Genomic DNA, 22,785 nt, shown 5'->3' with positions numbered 1-22,785 from the left:
GCCTTGTGCTGTGCTTGTTTAGGCCTATGTTTTTGTTTTCCGTCTCTTCCTTGGCCCTCTTTAACCCTTTAACGCTGGGGCGATGCTGCTGCTGAAGTGCCCGGTTTCTTGCCCTCATATAGCGGCGAACAGCTGATTGAGACGTGGCTTATCAGCTCGGAGTCAGCTGATCAAAGGAACGTCGATCAGCTGGTGTATTACCGTTACTCCGCAACCGTTTGTCCTATCAAAAAAATGCAAATGGTTCCTGAAAGCCCAGAAATTGCGCGTCACAGCTATATAGGGGTATTAAGGTATTTGTTGCTGGAAGTCTGCGAACGGTGGCACTTTTGAAATATGTCGTGTCACATGGGACAAATTCGTTGTTAAAGGGTTAACTGCTTCGTGCGTCTCCGCCTTCATACCCTGGACTCTGTTTCTGTATTTTTGTTTTGTTTTGGACTTTGTCACTTCCCTGGCAGACCCCCTGAACTATCTTTGATTTTCTGTTTGGTCTCCTGGGTTTTGTTTGTTTTGTTACATTCTGTGCCGCTGGTCTAGGGTTTAATCCCGGGATCCGGGATTCCCGGGAAATGCGATCAGAACCATTTCCCGTTTCCCGGGAAACGTTAGACGGGAAACCGGGAAAAAAGTCGCGCGCGTTGATTTGACTTTCAGAAAGAAAAGAAAGCTTCAGAAAGTTAAATTTAAGGAAATATTGAGAGAAGGGTTCGTTTAATGCGAAAAGCATTACTCTTCATTTCAGGCACGTTCTCCTCCGTTTAAGGCTTCAGCCTTCATCTTCAAGCGTTTTAATAGAGGTTATTACACAGTTGTGCTTTTTTTCCTCTTTAATTTGTTGAAATCGTAGGCAATGGTGGTTTACCCTAAGGTGATTTGTATTATATAATTTTATATTATATATTGTTATATTGCATTATATAGCCTATAAAATATGCCTGCCCTGAACAATAAAGAAATATCTGTTTAAACTTCGAGGTGTTTCTTTTCCCTCGTTTGCAGCCGCTTACTAACAATCATGAATTAGGATACGGGCCGAATGTGTGAAGAAATTATCATGAAATAGATTGCTTTAACATATTTCGCTTTTAAAGTGGAGTTGAGTAAATGTATATTTTTTAAGGCTATAAGGATCGGCCAGTTTTTCAAAGACGATTCCAGCGAACCTACCTTTAAACCCTCAGACAACGGTGTTATAAATTTGCTGTTGCCAGAATGGCAATGACCAAGTCGTAGTGCATTACTCAAGGCCCTGTGTTATGCCATATTATAGTGTAGTACGGTAGTTAACTTTTCAATGACTATTACCAGCGTTCCACTGGTGGAGATATAGCGCAACAGATGTCGCCACGACAGCGTGTGCTGAGCCTTATCAATGCTGTGGAGATGAACCGTATTGTTTTGCACCAGCAGTTGTAAAATATCTTGGTATAATTCCGTGTACAATGGAGGAATATTCGAATTATATTTGTTAAGGGAGTGTTGAGGAATGACACAACACCGCATAGCTCGAGCACTCGAATGTCCAGATGTAGGTTTTATTGCGTTAATCAAGCCGACGTTACCCCCTACTGGGCATAACAGGACATAGCTGGAAAGCTACATCTACAATATCACAATAGGTTAAGGCCGACACAGGCTACAGAAGGCCTAATTAAATTAAAAAATAAATAAACTTTTCCCGGGATTCCCGGGAAATGGCTCGTCATTTCCCGGGATTTGATTCATGTCATTTTCGGGAAAAATATTAAACCCTACTTCGGGTCCTGTCCAGCCCGGCCCTTAGTTCGCTCTGCCAGCCAATAAAGCTGAGTTGTTATTTACTTCCGTCTTGTGTATCCTGCATTGGGTCCTCCTTCCTGCCTGCCAAACAGACATTACATGACATCTTCACACACGCAGTCATTCCATCTATCCATCCATCCACTTCCACTTATCTGGGGCCGGGTCATGGAGGCAGGAACCTAAGCAGGGAAGCCAAGACCTCCCTCTGATTGGACCTCTCTTCTTTTCCTCTTCTCACTCACTTAATCTCAGGCATGTACACAAGGGTTCCAGTTTCCTGAGCAAAGAAGAAACAGAGGGTCATTAGCTGTCCACTGAAAAGTTATTAACAAGATAATGGAGCGCTGACATCAACTAACTAGGAGGTAAGTAACAATCTGGCATCAAGTGTAGGTCTTCCTCCAGTTAAGTAGGACAAATGATCACCCAAACCATCCTCAGCTGCAGGGACCGGCCCAGGTTTCTAACAACTGAGAATTGGAGAAGGACTGCCTCCAAATACAGGGATTGTTTAGTGAACATGATGATAATGGGAGACCCAGTGTCATGTATCGTCTGTGTGGCAGGCAGGAAGGAGAGACCCCAATGCAGGACACGCCAGGCACAGGTAAAAGGAAATTCAACTTTATTTTCAGGTGCACAACAAAAGGCCGGACTAGGCAGAGCTAGTGGCAAAACACAGAGCAAAAATACCAGGCTAAATACGAGGCGAAACAAGACACACAGCAGGAGACGATACGGGACCACGACGCAACAACAGGCACTGGAACACAAGACTTAAATACACAGGAGGGCTAATGAGGGAGGTGGAAACAGGTGGTAACACAGGTGACGCTGATAATACTGACTAGACCAGGGGAAGCAAAACTAAACACAAGAGACTGGGACTGGACAACTATCAAAATAAAACAGGAAGTAACACGATGGAACAAAAACGCAGACCTCACACAGAATACAGAGAGAACACCAAGGACTAGAAATAATTAAACCTCACAACCAAAAGAAATCCCAAACAGAACAGACAAAATGAAGCAAAACAAAAACACACGGGGTCCTGTGGACCCCGGACCATGACACCCAGAGTGAGAGCGAGAGAGAGGCCAGCTGAGTCTCCTTTTGATGTGGAGGAGCAGTGGCTCTACTTTGAGCACTCCCGAATGGCTGCACTGCTCACCCTATCGCTAAGGCAGAGGTGGCCAACTCCAGGCCTTGAGAGCCGGTGTCCTGCAGGTTTTAGATGTGTTCCTGATCCAACACACCTGAATCACATATAGAAGTCATTAGCAGGACTCTGGAGAACTTGACTGCATACTGAGGAGGTAATTCAGCCATTTGATTCTGGTGTGTTGGATCAGGAGTTGTCCACCCCTGCTGTAAGGGAAAGGCCAGCCATGCTATGGAGGAAGCTCATTTCTGAGGGTGAGGGTAGGACGCAGATTGAGTGGTAACTCTACAGCTTTGCTTTCACGCTCAGCTCCCTCTTCACCATGACAGACCGGTGCAGCGTCCTCATCACTGTAGACTCAGCCCTGATCCGTCTGTCAATCTCCTGCTCCCTTCTCCCTTCCATGACCCGACCCCAGCATCCGTAATCTTGGAGTAATATTTGATTCCTCTTTGAGCTTTGACTCACATGCAAGAGCTCTGTCTCGTTCCTGCTTCTTTCATTTAAGGAACATCTCTAAGTTACGACATATGGTCTCCAAGGCTGATCTGGAAAAAATTATTTATGTATTTGTGTCTTCGCGTTTAGATTATTGCAATGCCCTGTTTACTGGCTTGGACAAATCATCTCTTTCACGTCTCCAAGCAATACAAAACACTGCAGCCAGATTATTAACAAATTCTAGCAAGCAAGCTCACATTACTCCGATTTTACGTTTCTTACATTGGCTCCCAATCGATTTTAGGATTCGATTTAAAATTCTCGTTTTCACATACAGAGCATTAAATGGCCAGGCTCCAGATTATATTTCCCAGCTTCTCATAAAATATACTGCTTCTTGCTGTCTTCGTTCGCAGGCTCAGAATTTGTTAGTTGTTCCCCACACACGACTAAAGACTAGGAGGGACAGAGCCTTTCAGTCAGTGGCACCAAGGCTGTGGAACAGTCTACCCCTACATCTCAGCTCAGCTGACTCTGTGGATTCTTTTAAAAAGCAGTTAAAAACTTTCCTTTATTTAAAAAAGCCTTCTATTGAGAAATGTTAATGAATTTTAGTTTTAGCTATTATGGTGTTTAATTATTTTTAGCTTTACATTATTGGTTTTTAGATATTATGGTGTTTATTTACTGTCTGTTTTTGTGTGTTTTCTGCATGTACAGCACTTGTGACTAGTGTCTGTGAAAAGCGCTAAATAAATAAAATTTACTTACTTACTTACTTCTCCCATCATTCGTGAACAAGACCCTGAGATACTTGAACTGCTGAGATGAGATTCTGAGGGCACCAAGGAAGAAGCCTGCTGCTACATGGCTTCGCCTAGAAATTCTGTCCATAAAAGTTATGAGCAAAATCAGTGACAAAGGCCAGCCCTGACGAAGTCCAACACCCACAGGAAACAAGTCTGACTCATTGCCAGCTATACTGACCAAGCTCTCCCTGCAGGTGTACAGGGACTGAATGGCCCACAACAGGCACCCCATACTCCCGCAGGACTTCGAACAGGATACCTCGAGGGATGCAGTCGAACGCCTTCTACAAATCCAAAAAGCACATGTAGACTGGATGGGCAAACTCCCACGCACACTCAAATATCCTCGAGAGGATGAAAAGCTGGATGATAGTTCTACGACCAGGATGAAAACTGCATTGTTCCTCTGGAATCCGAGGTTCAACTAACGGACAGACCCTCCTTTCTAGCACCCTGGCAGAGACCATACGGAGGAGGCTGAATAGTGTGATCCCCTGAAAGTTGGACCCTTCTTAAAGATGGGGACCACCACCCTAGTGGCACCACCCCAGATCTCCATGCAATGTTGCAGAGGCGTGACAACCACGACAGCCCTGCAACATCCAGAGCCTTCAGGAACTTCAGGGCAAATCTCGTCCATCCCAGAGGCCCTGCCACCAAGCAGTTGTTCATCCACTTCAGTGACCTCACCCTCAGTGATGGGCGAGTCGTCCCCCTCGTCCTCAAACTCTGATTCCAGTTCCACAGGCTAACTGAGTCCGATAGGCCACCTTCTACATCTTGATGGCTCCCCTCACCTCCCAATATGAAGATGGAGTCATCAGTCACCCGGCAACTCCAAGAAGGGTGGGTACTCTGAACTGTGTCTTTTTGGCACATCAGCGCAAACAACAGTCAGGACCTGTTCTTTTTTGTGAACTGGCACTTATCGTGGTGGAGGGGTTTGAGTATCCCAGTGATCCCAGGAGCTATGTTGTCCGGGGGGTTTGTCCCCCCTGGTAGGGTCTCCCATTGCGAATTAGTCCTGGGTGAGGGGCCAGACAATGAAACTCCAAAGACCCTTATGGAAGAGTCACCAAGGGAATTGTTTCTCATGCCTGGGATAAGGTTGTCAGGGCCCCATCCTGGAGCCAGGCCTGAGGAGGGCCCTGGCAGGCCGATCCCCGGCTATCAAGACACTCAGTCTCTGTATAGGAAAATTATAATAAGATACCCAAGAGGGACACTGTGGTTATTAGAGTTGACAAACAAATTTCCGTTACATGCATCTTTGAGGTTATCTGTTTCTATGATCGATGTGGAGCAGCTGCAGAGATGTTGTTTGATGGATGATTTTTTACCACTTCCTCTTACCCGAAAAGGCAAAAAACCCTCATGACAACAGACCTCTGATCACTGCTCTTTATCTGTGTGTGAAAATGCATTACCAGTCAGATCACTTCTTGCAGCAGCAACAGAAGGACATCATCATCATCATCATCTTCACATCCACAGCGAAGTCAGGATGAAGACCACGGTGGGACTGCTGCTTCTGCTGCTCACTGTTTATCACTGCGCTGCCATCCGTAAGTCTGTCACTCTGCTTTGACTCTGGATAAATGTCATCAGAGGCCCGGTTTTTAATTTTTATTTAATTTTATTAGTCATCATAATAACTTGTATGAATTACAACATTGGGAAAGTATGAATCCAGGGTAAATAAACCTCAGATTATAAGCACATTAAAAACTTTAACTTAGTGTTATTTATTTATTTATTAACTTTGCATTTTGAGAATAAAGTCAAAATTTTGAGAAAAAAGTCTAAACATGGAGATTAAAGTTGTCATTACAAGTCAACCAACTGCCACGTCTGCTCTACTCTCTCCAAAATGTTTTGTGTAGATGAATTTGTGAAACTCAACTTTAGAATCGTTTTTAGTAAGAAGGAAATTATTTCTCTTTTAGCACAAAAACATGATGTAGTTATAAGTATTCAAGAGATTCAAGAGCGTTTTATTGTCCTGTGTACAGGAAACAGTCAGTTACACTGAACAATGAAATTCTCATTCTGCACTTCTTCTGCTCAATAATAATAAATATCAAAATATATGTAATCTAAAAAGAAGAGCAGAGAAAAAGTAAAACAAATAAAGGAACTATAGAAGATAGACAACTTATATATATATGAGATAGACCATACAGAGGATGATGAATTTTGCTGTTATTTTTGAGCAGTTCCAGTTTAAAAATGTAACTGAATCAACTTTTTGTCTCTGGTTACAAAAGATGTGAAAGTGTCACAAAGACAAACCTTTGCTTTTACCACAGACATGTTTTCACTCCATCACTGTTTGATCCAGGTTAAAGAAGCTGTGGTTCTGTTTGGATTAGAATAGAATGAATTATTATTGATCTCTGGCTCTCTTCCTCAGCAGATGACCCCCTCCCTGAGCCTGGTTCTGCTGGAGGTTTCTTCCTGTTTAAAGGGAGTTTTTCCTTCCCACTGTCACCAAGTGCTGCTCATAGGGGGTCGTTTAGACTGTTGGCTTTTCTCTGTATTATTGTAGGGTCTTTACCTATAATACAAAGCGCCTTGAGGCGACTGTTTGTTGTGATTTGGCGCTATATAAATAAAATTGAATTGAATGTGTAGAAACTCGGTGATACATTTTTTCAGATTAATTCTGTAACCTGTGTTCATCCTCAAGCCTGCATTACCAGCTGGGTATGATGGACCCCAAATGGATATTTGCTCAGTGTCAGCTCAGAGTTAATGCAGGTTAATCCAGCCATAACTTGGAGATTCAGGCCCTCTGTTTAGTGTAAAGATGTGCTGGCTTTCTGAGGTCACTGAATGAATGCTGTGATTAACATCTCCCTTTTTCTTCCAGCTCAAGGACCGACATCTCCAGGAGAATGCTGTTTCAAATTCTTTACAGAAAGGATACCTGCAAAGAATGTTGTCTCTGTCACCAAGACTCACAGAAGCTGTCTTGAAAAAGCATTTGTGTATGTCACCACAGAGAGTAATTTAGAGTAATAATAAACTTTCAAAACAAAATGCATGAGACACAGCGTGGCATTTTTCAGTCCTATCTCTTTTATAATTTTCCTGCAGGATTCATACAGATGCAGGGAGGAAAATCTGTGTGAGCCAGAGTGCCACCTGGGCTCAAAAGGCTTATGACCAGCAGCAGATCAAGTGATGAATGATGATCTTCAGAGTTCATCATCAACAACAATAAAGCTCTGTTATGTTAATCTGTGCTAACAGCATTTTATTATGACTGTATTTTCTAAGATGCTTTGCAAATCTCATTGTACATCTCTCCAATCTCATTGTACATCCTGTATAATGACAATAAAGGCATTCTATTCTATTCTATCAAAGCATAAATAAACCCACACTCTTGTTTTGCTTTAGATCTCCTCAGAAATGTTTCAATAAAAATATTCTGCTCTGAATAACAATCTGGTGATTTTTAATGAGACATTTCCTACATGTCACCTATAGTATCTACAGTTGTGGTCAGAAGTCTCCGTGCACTCATCATGGGCGTGACTATCCTGGTAATTTGGGGCTTTTAATGGTTTCTTTTTCCAGGGTGGAACGATTGTACAGCAAACATCTTAAAAACAAGAATTTGACACAGAATTTTGAATTTATTTTGGTTGAAAGTTCAGATACAATCATCACACCCAGGATGTCACCTGAGCACGATGAGCACAACTGTATGAACACACATGGACATTTTTAACTTAATGGATGGTTTTGATTGTGGGGAATTAAATATCAAAGATTCTCATTGTGTTATTGTGCTGCATAGCTGAGGTCCATTTAGAAGAAATGATTTTCCTCACTGGGCACACATGGACTCCTATGATCTAAAAGGCCCTCTTCCCCTGTATTTACACTCTGACAGTATAACAGCTGCACAGGTAATCTGATTGTCCAGGTATGAAGTGAGGAAATATTTAAAAGGACCAAACTGTTTGTCTCAACTTATCCTGATATGGAGTCCCACGTTTTTCAAACCAGGGAGAGTAGATGCTGCACATCTGTCCATCATTGCAGTGGATTTGAAATCAATGTACCATTGTAAGAGAGAGGCTGAGGCGCAGAGCGCACCAAACACCACTGCCGAACATCCTGTTGGCTAATGTCCAGTCACTGGATAACAAGCTGGACGAACTCAGGGCCAGGATACAGTTTCAGAGGGACATAAGGGACTGCAACATCATCTGTCTCACGGAGACATGGCTGACCCCCCTCATACCGGACCACGCCGTACAGCCGTCGGAGTTCTTCAGTGTTCATCGCACGGACAGAACGAGTGAGTCTGGAAAATCAAGAGGAGGAGGTGTGTGCCTAATGATTAATAACAACTGGTGTGACAGTAGGAATGTTGTCCCTCTGAAACAATCATGTTCACCTAACCTGGAGCTCCTAACCCTGAAATGCCGCCCCCACTACCTGCCCCGCGAGTTCACTTCGGTCATCTTCAGCGCCGTCTATATTCCACCTCAGGCGGACACAAACACTGCACTATCCGAGCTACATGAGGCTATTTCCACCTATCAGGCTAACCAGCGTGATGCGGCTCTCATTGTAGCCGGGGACTTTAACAGTGCAAACTTGAAAAAGCTGATACCGGAGTTTATTCAACACATCGACTGCCCCACCAGAGGAGAGAGGACCCTAGACCACTGCTACTCTCCATTCAAAGAGGGCTACAAAGCAAAGCCTCTTCCGCCTTTTGGGGAAGTCTGACCACACCTCTGTCCTTCTCATGCCGAAATACAAACAACAGCTCAGGCAGGAACCCCCTGCTGTGAGAGAAGTGACACGGTGGTCTGATCAAACAGAGGCCGCTCTGCAGGGTGCGTTGGATTCAACCGACTGGGACATGTTTCGCAGCAGCGCGGGCGGAGACATCGAGGAGTTTACGGAAACTGTGTGGGATTTATTGGGAAAGTTGTTGAAGACACTTCACTTAGGAGGACCATCAGGACTTTTCCCAACCAGAAGCCGTGGGTGGATAAATCTGTCCGCGACGCCCTGAGGTCCCGCACCGTTGCCTACAACTCCGGCCTCGCCTCTGGGAACATGGAGGACTACAAGGTTGCATCATACAACGTCCGCAGAGCGGTGAAAGAAGCTAAACATCGCTACGGCCGCAGACTGGAACAGCAACTACAACAGTCTGACCCCAGGGGACTGTGGCAGGGACTACGCACCATCACGGACTACAAAGCACCACACACACACCCGGTGAGTGCCGACGCTTCTCTGGCTGATGAACTCAACATCTTCTTTGCGCGCTTTGAGTCGGGAAGCCGACAGCCCGCTGCGCTCCCGGCCGGAGGGGCGGAGACACTCACTGTGACGGAGCGCGACGTGAGGAGGGCGTTTAGACGTGTAAACACCAGGAAAGCGGCTGGACCAGACGGTATTAGTGGACGTGTCCTTAAGACCTGCGCTGACCAGCTGGCACCTGTGTTTACACTGATATTCAACCTCTCACTGAAACTGTGTGTGATTCCCACCTGCTTTAAAAAGTCCATCATAGTCCCTGTCCCAAAGAAACCACACCCCAGCAGCCCCAATGACTTCAGGCCCATAGCACTCACCTCTGTGGTGATGAAGTGTTTTGAGAGACTCATCAAGACATTCATCACCTCCTCACTGCTCACCACCCTCGACCCACTACAGTTTGCATACCGGCCAGACAGATCCACAGATGACGCCATATCCTTCCTCCTCCACAAGACCCTTTCACACATAGACACTGGTAAGGGGAACTATGTGAGAGTGCTGTTTGTAGATTACAGCTCAGCATTCAACACCATAGTTCCCTCCAGGCTGGTCTCTAAGCTGCTGGACCTGGGCCTGGGCCCATCCCTGTGCAGGTGGGTTCACAGCTTCCTGACCAGCAGACCACAGGTGGTACGAGTGGGTCACCTCACCTCATCCTCCCTCACCCTCAACACTGGACTAATCTCTCACAATGAGGAGACAGCCTACAGGAGAGAGGTCTCCCGCCTGGAGAACTGGTGCCAGGAGAACCACCTCCTGCTCAACGTCAGCAAAACGAAGGAACTGATTGGGGACTTCAGCAGGAAGCAGCAGAGGGACTACCATCCACTTGTCATCAGTGGTGCTGAGGTGGAAAGAGTGGACACTTTCAAATACCTGGGAACGACCATCTCACAGGACCTGTCCTGGACTCATCACATAAACATCACTGTGAAGAAGGCCAGACAGCGTCTCTACCTCCTCAGGCGGCTGAGAGACTTCAAGCTCCCACTCAAGGTGCTCAGGAACTTTTACACCTGCACCATCGAGAGCATCATGCGTGGGAGCATCACCACCTGGATGGGAAACTGCACCAAGCAGGACTTCATGGCCCTAAAAAGGGTGGTTCGTTCAGCTGAACGGACCATCAGAACCACCCTCCCCAACCTGCAGGACATTTACACCAAGCAGTGCAGGCTGAGGGCCATGAAGATCCTAAAACAGCCCAGCCACCCCGGACACTCTCTCTTCTCCCTGCTCCCATCAGGCCGGCGTTACCGCTGCCTGAGGGCTAAGACTGAAAGGTTGAAGAAGAGTTTTTACCCACAAGCCATCCGTCTGCTCAACTCTGAGCCCTAACTGGACCATTATTGCACAATGTAAATATTATAATTTATAAAAGTGTGTATAGTGTATAGTATATAGAGTATAGTGTATAGTGTGAATTACTTTTTTTTATTTTTATTCTTCTTATTTATATGTGTGTGTATATATGGTTGCAGGTACAAAATACATTTCACTGTGCATTGTACTGTGTATAACTGTGCATGTGACAAATAAACACTATCTTAATCTCAATCTTAATCTTAATCTTAATCATTGTTAAAGTCTGCACTCATAACACAGAGCACCGTTGGGATGGGGTGGGACGGAAGACTCATGTAATCATTTGGCGGCTGCATCGATGACGTGAATCTGCAGCAGCTGTGCGACGCTATCGTGTCAGTAAAGCTGCTTTTGGCTGCTGCCTTATTCACAGGGAGCCACAGCAGGGAGCTCCCCATGTTCATGAGATTTTACCCTGAATGGACCAAAATCTGTGAGGAATGCTTCCAGCACCTGTGGCATCAAAACTGAAGGCGCTCTGAAGCTAAACTGGGTCAACCTGGTACCAGAGAGGTGTTCCTAATAAAGTGTCCAGTGAGTGTAATTTGACACATATGGACCCTCAAACCAATCAGCTGCTGAGTTTCCATCACTGCTGATTGGAGCGGGAGCCCATGACTACTGCAGAGTCATGTGACCAGAGAATAACTGCTAATGTTGTTTCAATGAAGCCCAAATGGAGCATAAAGGAGTTCTTAGAGACACACCAGAAACATTATAAAGAAATACATGAGGCAGAAATAAACTGGAATTATCCTTTCACTCCCATCTTTCGTGGTCTGGGGGGGTGCTTTTCTCTGTTATGGCAGTTTTGGATTTTGGGATGATTCAGAGCTTTTCTCTTAGTTATTTTCATTCTCTGTGTTTCATCCTTCTTGCTTTGTTTCCTGTTTATTTCCATAAATATGATGGCTGAAACATAGATGAACTATGTTTACAGAAATGTTCTCTGAATGGCCCTCTTACCAAACACAGAACAATTCCAAATTTTAATCAAAATAAAATTAAAATTATAGTACAGTCAGAAAATCAAATTGGTCTCACCTGCTCTCCACTCTGAGTTCTTTACCAACTGAGACTTCAGCCGTGACTCTGTCTGCTCTCAGCTGTCAGGCACTCATCTCTTCAATCATTTACTCAGAGGTACGTGCTCGTTCAGACCGACTGAGGCTACCTGCAGGTTTTCTGGATCAACATGAAATCAGAAAAGAAATCACTGGAGAAAACTCATCCCTGAGCTCTGAAACCAAACATCTGACTCTGATATTTATTGAAAGAAACCTTTGCAAAGGGATCAATACAGCTCAAACAGTCTTCACACCAGCATTGATACTGAAAAGGAAACATGACACCTCATTTATATTCGTGTGTGGATGCAATTCTGTTCCAGCTGTGGGGAGTTTTCTTCCCGACATCATGTTGGCACCAGCATGATGGTGACCTGCATCATGACCTTAGACACAGCTTAGATTTGAACTGTTTTCTCATCTTCTGTCATGGTCCGACCATAATGGACCCCGTGGATATGGAATTGTACAGCGGCTGTCACCTGGCTCTCGGAGGACCTGCGTTCTGGAAAGGTCCTCGGCGACGCCGCTATCTTCCCCAGCCAGTGTTGTGTCTTTACTCCCACATAGTGACATGAACATATGATCCAACACGGAGGTAGATTGAACATGACTTTACTTAACTTCACGGTAGACTCACAGAGAACATATCACTGCGCTGGCAGATAACCTATAGGTGAACTCAGTAACAAGGGGAGTGGTTCCACTGAAGTAAATAGATCCACTTTATATACTACACTCCTCCCCTTGTAGATTAATGCTACATAACTAAAGTAACATACAACATTGCCCATGCATTTGACACAATCTGTTATTCAGTTGACATATGTTGAAAGGTTTTTTTTTTTTTTTTTTTTTTTAGATTGTGTCCATAAGTCACATTAGTAACTCACAAATCCAATCTTTTCGGTGGTGCCCTAAGTCGTTCAGGGTTACGTCTCAGAACTTGTGGAGTGCTCTCTGTAGGGGGCACTTCCTCTGTAACTGTGGGTGTTACTATACTGTGGTCGAAGTCGGTCCCAGGATCAGTTGGATGTGTCGGTCGCTCCGGCGTCCGTGGTTGAGCAGTCAACAGCTGATCCACATGACAATTTTGTGTTGAAGAGAGATATCTTCTTTTGTCATTGCCTTTATGGACTTTTTGAATGTTTGTACGAACCGTTCTGCTAACCCGTTTGTTGCTGGATGGTGAGGTGCTGACTTGAAATGCTTGATACCATTCCTTTTTATGAAATCCTGAAACTCCTCAGAAGTATACTGTGGGCCATTGTCACTCACAATTTGCTCAGGCAGGCCATTCCTGGCGAAGGTGGTTCTCAGGATGGAAATAGTCTTTTCGGACGTTGTTGATTTCATTTGAACTACTTCTGGCCATTTTGAGTGAGCGTCCACAGCTATGAGAAACATAGAGTTCATGAACGGGCCAGCAAAATCAATGTGCACTCTCTGCCAGGGTGCAGACGGCCATTCCCACGGGTGTAGGGGAGCCTTTGGTGGTGCGTTTTGAATGCTCTGGCATCCTAGGCAGGTTTTGGTGATGTCCTCAATTTGTTTATCTATCCCTGGCCACCATACATAGCTACGGGCCAGGCTTTTCATCTTCACCGTACCTACGTGACCCTCATGTAGACTGTCCAACACTCTGGTGCGAAGCTTGGGGGGCACTACCACACGTGATCCACACATTAATGTTCCCTGGCAAACTGACAGCTGATCGCGTCTTGCCGAGAACTCAGGAAAACATGGATTCCCATGGCCCGGCCAGCCTTGTACTGTGATGTCATACACCTGGGACAGTGTTGGGTCATTCCGCGTTTCTTTTCGTATCATGGCATTTGTAACTGGCAGCTGGTCTATCAGTGTTGTGTGGAACATTTCCGCCGGGTCCCCTTTAGATGGAATTTCTTCCACATGTGTTGACAGTGGGAGGCGTGACAACCCATCAGCATTGCAATGTTGTTTAGTCCCCTTGAACTCAATGTCATACGAGTGTGCTCCTAAGAACAGGGCCCATCGCTGTAGTCGTGCAGCTGACATCACTGGGACTCCTTTCCGTGGATTGAATAGTGACACTAGGGGCTGATGATCAGTCACTAAGGTAAACCTTCGGCCATAGAGGTACTGGTGGAACTTTTTGATACCCCATACTAGGCTAAGGGCTTCCCTGTCTATCTGTGCATAATTGCGTTCGGCACTTGAAAGGGACCTTGAGGCGTATGCAACTGGGCGTTCAAGTCCATTAACCATTGTGTGCGATAAGACAGCACCAATGCCGTAAGGGGACGCGTCACATGCTAGACGGATGGGTCTGGATGGATCATAGTGGGTAAGTAGCTCATCAGATGTTATTAGTCTTTTTGTTTCTGCAAATGCCTTTTTGCATTTTTCAGACCAACGCCATTCCGCTCCTGTCTGCAGAAGCGTATTTAGTGGATACAGCACTGAAGCAAGGTTTGGTAGAAACTTGTGGTAGTAGTTGACGAGACCCAGGTATGATCTCAGTTGCGACACATTTTCAGGTGTAGGTGCTTTCAGCACTGCCTCAATTTTCTCTTGTGACTTATGTAAGCCGTGCTTGTCGATGACATGTCCACAGTATGTCACGTCCTGGGCCGTTTGCCCAGCGTTTTGTGTTTAGTTTATTTCCTGAGCTTCTCCTCCCAGTATGTTTGTCTTGTGTTTCCTAGTGTTGTGATATGTCTGCGTCTCTGTCCTGAGTCTGTGCCTGTTCCCCGTGTTTAGTCAGTATGTTCCTTGGTTTGTCACTTCCTGTTTATTTTGACAGTCTGGTTTTCCTGTGCTTTGTGTTCAGCTTTGCTTCCCCTGTGTAATTAGTTTCATTTGCCTCACCTGTTGTTCCCTGCTGTTTCCTCTTGCCCTGATTACCCAGTGTGTATTTAAGCCCTCAGTTTCCATGTGTTCCTTGTCGCGTCGTTGATGTTGTGTGCCCATGTGTTCCTGTGCTCCCTGTGGTTCCCCTTCGTCTCCCTTCTGAACGGTTTTTGTATTGTTTTTCCCTACTTTAATAAATGCCTTTAAGTTATGCCCATCTCCGGAGTCCTGCATGTTTGTCCTTCCTCGTCCGTTTCCTCCCCGGCCATGACAGAACGACGCGACCATACTAAAGACCAGGCTAGCTCCGGCTACTTCAACGGCACTCGTCTGGCGCTGGGGGGCCCAGCATTTCAGAACAGTGCCCGTCAGCGTCCTTCATCTGCGGCTCCGCTCACTGGCTTCCCCCTTCCACTGCAGTCGCGGCGGCCACGGAGGAGGGGGAGTTCCCGGCAGCATCGGTGGGGGGCCCCCCCAGACCCGAGCGGTATAACGCCGCGGATATTGTCACAGCGTCATGCGCAAACTACCGTCTCTGTGAGTAAGACTGACTCCAGTATCACAACCGTTTGGGATAAGGGGCTTTCTCACACCACCAGCTGCCAGCCAGATCTCTCTTGGCTACCCGCCGATGTAGAGATAATCGATTCTCCCCTGATGGTGGACATTTTGGAGGCAGAAACTCATGCATCTCGGCCCAACAGAACAAAACAACCCACTAACAAGGACAGACGTTCACAGGACCCCGCTGCTTTTCCCCTCCCTGAGGTGGCAAAGCAGACCATCATTCGGTGGGTGGACTCGTTGGTCTTTGAGCTGCTGTCTGACCCATGCGAGATTGAGCAAAAAGCTATCACAGCCAAACTGCAAGGGCTAGTGTGTGACCATCCTTGGCTGCTGGACTCTCTGCATGGGCTCGTGAAAGACTTTGTCATCACCACCCTTCATCCACAGCCAGCGCCACAGACCTCAGCTGTAGCTCCAGCCTTCTCGTCTCCCCAGTCAGCTGTAGCGCCAGCTCCTCCTCAGTCGCAGTGTTCCCAGTCAGCTGTAGCTCCAGCTCCTCCTCAGTCGCAGTGTTCCCAGTCAGCTGTAGCTCCAGCTCCTCCTCAGTCGCAGTGTTCCCAGTCAGCTGTAGCTCCAGCTCCTCCTCAGTCGCAGTGTTCCCAGTCAGCTGTAGCTCCAGCTCCTCCTCAGTCGCAGTCTCAGACCCCTCAGTTAGCTCCAGCTCCCTCTGCTCACCCTGCTCCCGCTCCCTTGGCTCCAGCTCCCCCTGCACCCGTACCTGTTCCGCGGGTGGGGGCAGCCACGGACGGGCTGACCTCTGCACCCGTACCTGTTCCGCGGGTGGGGGCAGCCACGGACGGGCTGACCTCTGCACCCGTACCTGTTCCGCGGGTGGGGGCAGCCACGGACGGGCTGACCTCTGCACCTGTTCCTGTTCCGCGGGTGGGGGCAACCAGGTCCAAGCCTTCGCATCGGTTTTCTGTGTTAGCTGCAGCAGCAGGGTCTCAGTCAGCTCTAGCTCCAGTCGCTCTCCCTCGCCTTCAGTCAGCTCCAGTAACTCTTCCTCGGTCCCCAGTGTCAGCTGTTTCAGTGCCCTCTCAGTCAGTTCCCTCAGCCCCTGTCTTAGTTCCTTCGGTTTTGGTCCCAGTTCCCTCAGCTCCTGCTCCTTCTGTAGCTCCAGTAGTGTCAGCTCCCTCTCAGGCCCCAGTGTCAGCTAGCTCTCGGTCTGTTTCCACGCAGCCAGATCTCCCTAGCTCTCGGTCTGTTTCCACGCAGCCAGATCTCCCTAGCTCTCGGTCTGTTTCCACGCAGCCAGATCTCCCTAGCTCTCGGTCTGTTTCCACGCAGCCAGATCTCCCTAGCTCTCGGTCTGTTTCCACGCAGCCAGATCTCCCTAGCTCACAGCCCGCTCTCTCTGGCTCCCGGCCTGCTTCCACGCAGCCAGTCGTCTCCCGGCCTGCTTCCACGCAGCCAGTCGTCTCCCGGCCTGCTTCCACGCAGCCAGTCGTCTCCCGGCCTGCTTCCACGCAGTCCCCTGCACCTCGGCTATTCCTCGAGCAGCCCCTGCTGCTCAATAAAGCAGCAGTGTGCCCTGTTCCGCGGTCCCAGCCTACGCATCCGGTGCCGCACTATGTAGGCCCCGTTCAGCCCATGGGCTCAGCTCACTCCAAGCCGATGGGGGTCTCCGCTCATTCCGAGCCGATGGGGGTCTCCGCTCAGTCCGAGCGCTCCGCGCCAGAGGGCCCCGCTCAGTCCGAGCCGATGGGGGTCTCCGCTCAGTCCGAGCCAGGGGGTCCCGCTCAGTCCGAGCCGATGGGGGTCTCCGCTCAGTCCGAGCGCTCCGCGCCAGAGGGTCCTGCTCAGTCCGAGCCGATGGGGGTCTCCGCTCAGTCCGAGCCGATGGGGGTCTCCGCTCAGTCCGAGCCAGGGGGTCCCGCTCAGTCCGAGCGCTCCGCGCCAGAGGGTCCCACTCAGTCCGAGCGCTCCGCGCCAGAGGGTCCCGCTCAGTCCGAGCCGATGGGGGTCTCCGCACAGTCCGAGCGCTCCGCGCCAGAGGGTCCCGCTCAGTCCGAGCCGATGGGGGTCTCCGCTCAGTCCGAGCGCTCCGCGCCAGAGGGTCCCGCTCAGTCCGAGCCGATGGGGGTCTCCGCTCAGTCCGAGCCAGGGGGTCCCGCTCAGTCCGAGCACTCCGCGCCAGAGGGTCCCGCTCAGTCCGAGCCGATGGGGGTCTCCGCTCAGTCCGAGCGCTCCGCGCACGAGGGTCCCGCTCAGTCCGAGCCGATGGGGGTCTCCGCTCAGTCCGAGCGCTCCGAGCCAGGGGGTCCCGCTCAGTCCGAGCCGGTGGGGGTCTCTGCTCAGTCCGAGCGCTCCACGTCACCCGAGGGTTCCCCACCAGAGCCCGGGGTCGCCCTTCTCCGCCGCCGCATGCCCCGCGGTCGGCCTCCAGTGTCTGCTCCCCGTCGCCGCCGCCGCACGCCCCGCGGTCGGCCTCCAGTGACCCCTCCTCGTCGCCGCCACCGCTGGGAGCGCGGTCGGCCTCCAGTGACCCCTCCTCGTCGCCGCCGCATGCCGCGCGGTCGGCCTCCAGTGTCTTCTCCGCGTCTCCGCCGCCGCCGCTGGAAGCACGGTCAGCCTCCGGTGCCTGCTCCCCGTCGCCGCCGCCGCTGGGAGCGTGGTCGGCCTCCAGTGACTCCTCCTCGTCGTCGCCGCCGCCGCTGGGAGCGCGGTCGGCCTCCAGTGACTCCTCCTCGTCGTCGCCGCCGCCGCTGGGAGCGCGGTCGGCCTCCAGTGACTCCCCCTCGTCGTCGCCGCCGCCGCTGGGAGCGCGGTCGGCCTCCAGTGACTCCCCCTCGTCGTCGCCGCCACCGCTGGGAGCGCGGTCGGCCTCCAGTGATTCCTTCTCGTCCTCGTCGCCGCCGCCGCTGGGAGCGCGGTCGGCCTCCAGTGATTCCTTCTCGTCCTCGTCGCCGCCGCCGCTGGGAGCGCGGTCGGCCTCCCTCGTTGGGATTTTGCTTTGTGGCCCCTTGGCCTCTGCGGCCTCCTGAACTGTGTGTTTTTTGTTTTTGGATTTCCCACTGACTCCCCTGAACTGTGGCCTGTTTTTTCTCCTGCTGTTTTTTGTTTTGTCATAGCTCCTGGACTGTTCCTTGTTTCGACCCCCTGTTTTGGACATTGGAGCTCTCCGGCCTTGTGCCGTCGCTTTTTGTTTCATCCGGTTGTTTTTTTTTGTTTTCTCATCCCCGTGTTTTTGCTCTGGTTTTTGCACTGTATTCAGCTTGTGCCATTGCTTTTCTTTGTTCGGTTCCTTGTGCTTATTGTTTGTTGCCCTTGTGCTCTACCCTTGCTCCAGTGCTTCCTTGTGTTTTTGGGTTTGTTCCTGACTTTGTTTGCTCCCTGTCTGTTTTTGTTTCGGGCCCTCCTTCCTGGTCCCCCGCCTCCCGCCCTGGTCTGGTTTTGTTTCTTGTTTTGGCCGTCGGGAGCCGGCCTTTAAGGGGGGGGTACTGTCACGTCCTGGGCCGTTTGCCCAGCGTTTTGTGTTTAGTTTATTTCCTGAGCTTCTCCTCCCAGTATGTTTGTCTTGTGTTTCCTATTGTTGTGATATGTCTGCGTCTCTGTCCTGAGTCTGTGCCTGTTCCCCGTGTTTAGTCAGTATGTTCCTTGGTTTGTCACTTCCTGTTTATTTTGACAGTCTGGTTTTCCTGTGCTTTGTGTTCAGCTTTGCTTCCCCTGTGTAATTAGTTTCATTTGCCTCACCTGTTGTTCCCTGCTGTTTCCTCTTGCCCTGATTACCCAGTGTGTATTTAAGCCCTCAGTTTCCATGTGTTCCTTGTCGCGTCGTTGATGTTGTGTGCCCGTGTGTTCCTGTGCTCCCTGTGGTTCCCCTTCGTCTCCCTTCTGAACGGTTTTTGTATTGTTTTTCCCTACTTTAATAAATGCCTTTAAGTTATGCCCATCTCCGGAGTCCTGCATGTTTGTCCTTCCTCGTCCGTTTCCTCCCCGGCCATGACACAGTATGAGATTTCACTTTTGAAAAACTCACATTTCTCTCTTTGCGCGTAGACCATACTCATTCAGCCTGGTGAGTACTTTGCTCAGGTTCTGGAAGTGATCATCATCATCTTTTCCCGTTATGATAATATCATCCAGGTAGCATTGTGTTCCAGGAATATCCTGGAGCACTTGATCCATGGCTCTTTGCCAGATGGCTGGAGCTGAAGCAACACCAAACACAAGTCGATTGTATTGGTAAAGGCCTTTATGAGTGTTGATGGTTAGGAACTTTTTGCTTGACTCCTCCACTTCCATCTGGAGATAGGCCTGTGACAAGTCGATCTTTGAAAAACTCTCCCCACCAGCCAATGATGAGAAGATGTCTTCGATGCGTGGAAGGGGGTACTGTACTGTGCGCAGCATCGGATTAATGCTCACCTTGAAGTCCCCACATATACGCACTTCACATTTACCCTTCTTCATCACGGGAACAATGGGCGTAGCCCAATCGCTCCAGTCAACCTTTGAGAGAATGCCGGATGCCTCCAAATTCTGCAGTTCGGCGTCTATCTTGGGACGTAGGGCGTACGGGACTGGGCGCGCTTTGTGAAATTTCGGGTTGGCATCTTTTTGAATTCAATTTTGGCCTTTAGGTGTTTAAGTTTACCAATGCCTTTCTTAAACACATGTGCATTAGCCTCCAACAACTGTGACAGTCTCTGGTCAGAGCTGGGGATGGAGCTCTTGGGGTTTGTCGAGATATTTAGGGCTTTTATTGCATGCCAGTCAAGCTGAATTCTTCTTAGCCATTCACGTCCTAGTAAAGCTGGGCCTGTGGTTTTCAGGACATAGAGCTCTAACTTGTGTGTTTGATCACCATAGGCCACATCCACTTTAAGTTTTCCTTTGGGTGACACCTTTTCACCTGTGTACGTTTTTAACATCACTGATGTCTTTTTCAGTGGTAAGTGAGAAAACAGCCTGTCATAGTCGGTCTCAGAGATAACTGACAAGGCTGAACCCACGTCCAGATCCATTTTAAGTTTCACTCCAGACACTGTTGTCGTGACCCATATTATTTTCCGGTCTTTTTCAGTTATGCTATGCAGCTCTAAGCATGATAAATCATCTTCCTCACTGCTGTTTGTGTTGTCTGAATGTTCTGTTACTTTGTGCATTTCATTTGCTTTGACCTTTGATTTAGGTTTAAAACCTTTGTTCTTTCCAGGTTTTTTCTTTTGGGTATTAGTTTGGTCTGTTTTGCATGCTCTTTCTATGTGGCCTTGTTTATGGCATTTCCTACATGTCTTTTCCTTGAACCAGCATTTGTTTGCATGGTGAGAGGATTTACCACACCTGTAGCATTTTTGCTTTTTCCCATTCAGAGACATTTGATGCACTTCGTTTTCAAGGGTTTTCTTCTGTAGCTCTGATGCACCTTTAGCTGCTGTTTCCATTGAGGTAGCGAATTCTAGTGCTTTCTTCAAATCTAGCTCTTTTTCTGACAATAGCCTTTTTTGTGTGCTTGTACAATGAATGCCACATACCAATCGATCTCTTAAGGCATCGTTAAGTCCATCTTTAAAGTCACAATGCTGCGAGAGTTTGCGCAGTTCGGCCATATACTCAGATATGCTTTCATCCTGTGTTTGGTTCCGTTTATGAAACCTGAATCTTTCTGCTATCACTAGTGGTGCGGGGTTTAAGTGCTTCTGCAACGTCTCAACGATGTCTTCTCAGGAGATTACGCAGTAGACTGTAAGTTTTAGCTCCCATTAGACTGAGGAAAACGGGACCTTTTTTGTCATCCCCGATATCATTAGCGTCGCAGTATTACTCCACTCGCTCTATGTATGATTCCCAGTCTTCACTTGAGCTATCAAACTCCTCAACTTTCCCAACGTAAGCCATTTCGGACATGAAGTGCAAATCTTATCCGTGTATCCTTTCACTGTGTGCTATGCTACTCACGGATCCTTTGCTAGGTTTCGTTCCGTCGTTTCTCCGTCCCCTTGGTCTTAATTTTCCGTTTCGTGTAGTTATTTAGGGTCCGGTTTTACTCGTCGCCAATTTGTTGTGTCTTTACTCCCACATAGTGACATGAACACATGATCCAACACGGAGGTAGATTGAACAAGACTTTACTTAACTTCACGGTAGACTCACAGAGAACATATCACTGCGCTGGCAGATAACCTATAGGTGAACTCAGTAACAAGGGGAGTGGTTCCACTGAAGTAAATAGATCCACTTTATATACTACAGCCAGAGTCACAGGAACTCCGAGTGGGTGGGCTTTTTCTCGCTCCAGCCGCTCACTCACCTGCCTCTCCATGTGCTAGCCCCTCTTCTCCTCAGAAGTCTAAACAGGGACGGAGGAAGAGGAATTCCCGGCAGCAGCGGAAGGAGTTTTCTCCTGAGCCAAGTGGGATGACGCCAGAGGAATCATTTTTCCGGTACCTGGGATATAGGGCTTCCCTGGCCACCCAGCTCACTCGCTTCATCGCCGCCTCAGCCTCTTCCGGAGGGCAGGCAGCTAGACTCCCAGCAGCAGTGGAGAGGATCACCTCCTGCCCCGTGCGGTATAAAGCTGCGGATTTCATCACCGCCACCACGGAATTCCACCCAGTCTGCAACGCCATTTCCTCAGCCTGCTTCAGTGGGGAAGGAGCATCGTTATCAGCATCCGAAACGGCAATCGCAGCCCACCAACACAGTGAGTCGCTCTGTTTTGACCTCAGAGAAAAACATTAAGTCATGGACTGTATTAAATAATCCGGTGGTCAGTGAGACTCACATGGACCCCCCTGAAACCATGTCATATCTTCAAGCTATGGACTCTGCTGCTCTTGCCCTGTTTGAGGAACAGAAAAAATAATCATTCGGAGAGTGGACACTCTGTGTTTTGAACTGTTGTCTGACCCGTGTGAGGAAGCACAGAAAGCCATTGCAGCCAAGCTTCAAGGGCTGTTTGATAGCTCTCCATGGCTTCTGGATTCCTTACACGGGTTAGTAAAGGACTTTCTGATCACCACCCTTCACCTCCAGCTGTCCAAGCCTGCTGCATCCACTCTCAAGTATGTCGTGTCACATGGGACACATTCAGTGTTAAAGCTTCGTCCGTCTCCGCCTTCATACCCTGGACTCTGTTTCTGTATTTTTGTTTTGTTTTGGACTTTGTCACTTCCCTGGCAGACCCCCTGAACTATCTTTGATTTTCTGTTTGGTCTCCTGGGTTTTGTTTGTTTTGTTACATTCTGTGCCTCTGGTCCTGTCCAGCCCTGCCCTTAGTTTGCTCTGCCAGCCAATAAAGTTGTTATTTACTTCCGTCTTGTGTATCCTGCATTGGGGTCCTCCTTCCTGCCTGCCACATAGACGTTACATGACATCTTCACACATGCAGTCATTCCATCCATCCATCCATCCATCCATCCATCCATCCATTTTCTTCCACTTATCTGGGGCTGGGTCATGGAGGCAGGAACCTAAGCAGGGAAGCCAAGACCTCCCTCTGATTGGACCTCTC

The 22,785-nt window shown here is 48.5% G+C and overlaps 1 protein-coding gene across 1 annotated transcript; it reads left to right on the top strand.

The window, feature by feature from the left end:
- Positions 1–5,662: 5,662 nt before the first annotated feature.
- LOC115782306 (C-C motif chemokine 4-like) lies at positions 5,663–10,459 on the top strand (the record flags this gene model as incomplete). The annotated part of the gene is made up of 4 exons (XM_030732417.1): positions 5,663–5,765; positions 7,073–7,190; positions 7,300–7,383; positions 10,435–10,459. Coding segments are annotated over exons 1-4 (288 nt in total), but the record flags the coding sequence as incomplete, so codon positions are not given.
- Positions 10,460–22,785: the final 12,326 nt, after the last annotated feature.

The sequence above is a fragment of the Archocentrus centrarchus genome, chromosome 6 (assembly GCF_007364275.1).
Source record: "Archocentrus centrarchus isolate MPI-CPG fArcCen1 chromosome 6, fArcCen1, whole genome shotgun sequence".
In the NCBI taxonomy this organism is placed as follows: domain Eukaryota; kingdom Metazoa; phylum Chordata; class Actinopteri; order Cichliformes; family Cichlidae; genus Archocentrus; species Archocentrus centrarchus.
This window is presented reverse-complemented; position numbering and strand designations above follow the sequence as displayed.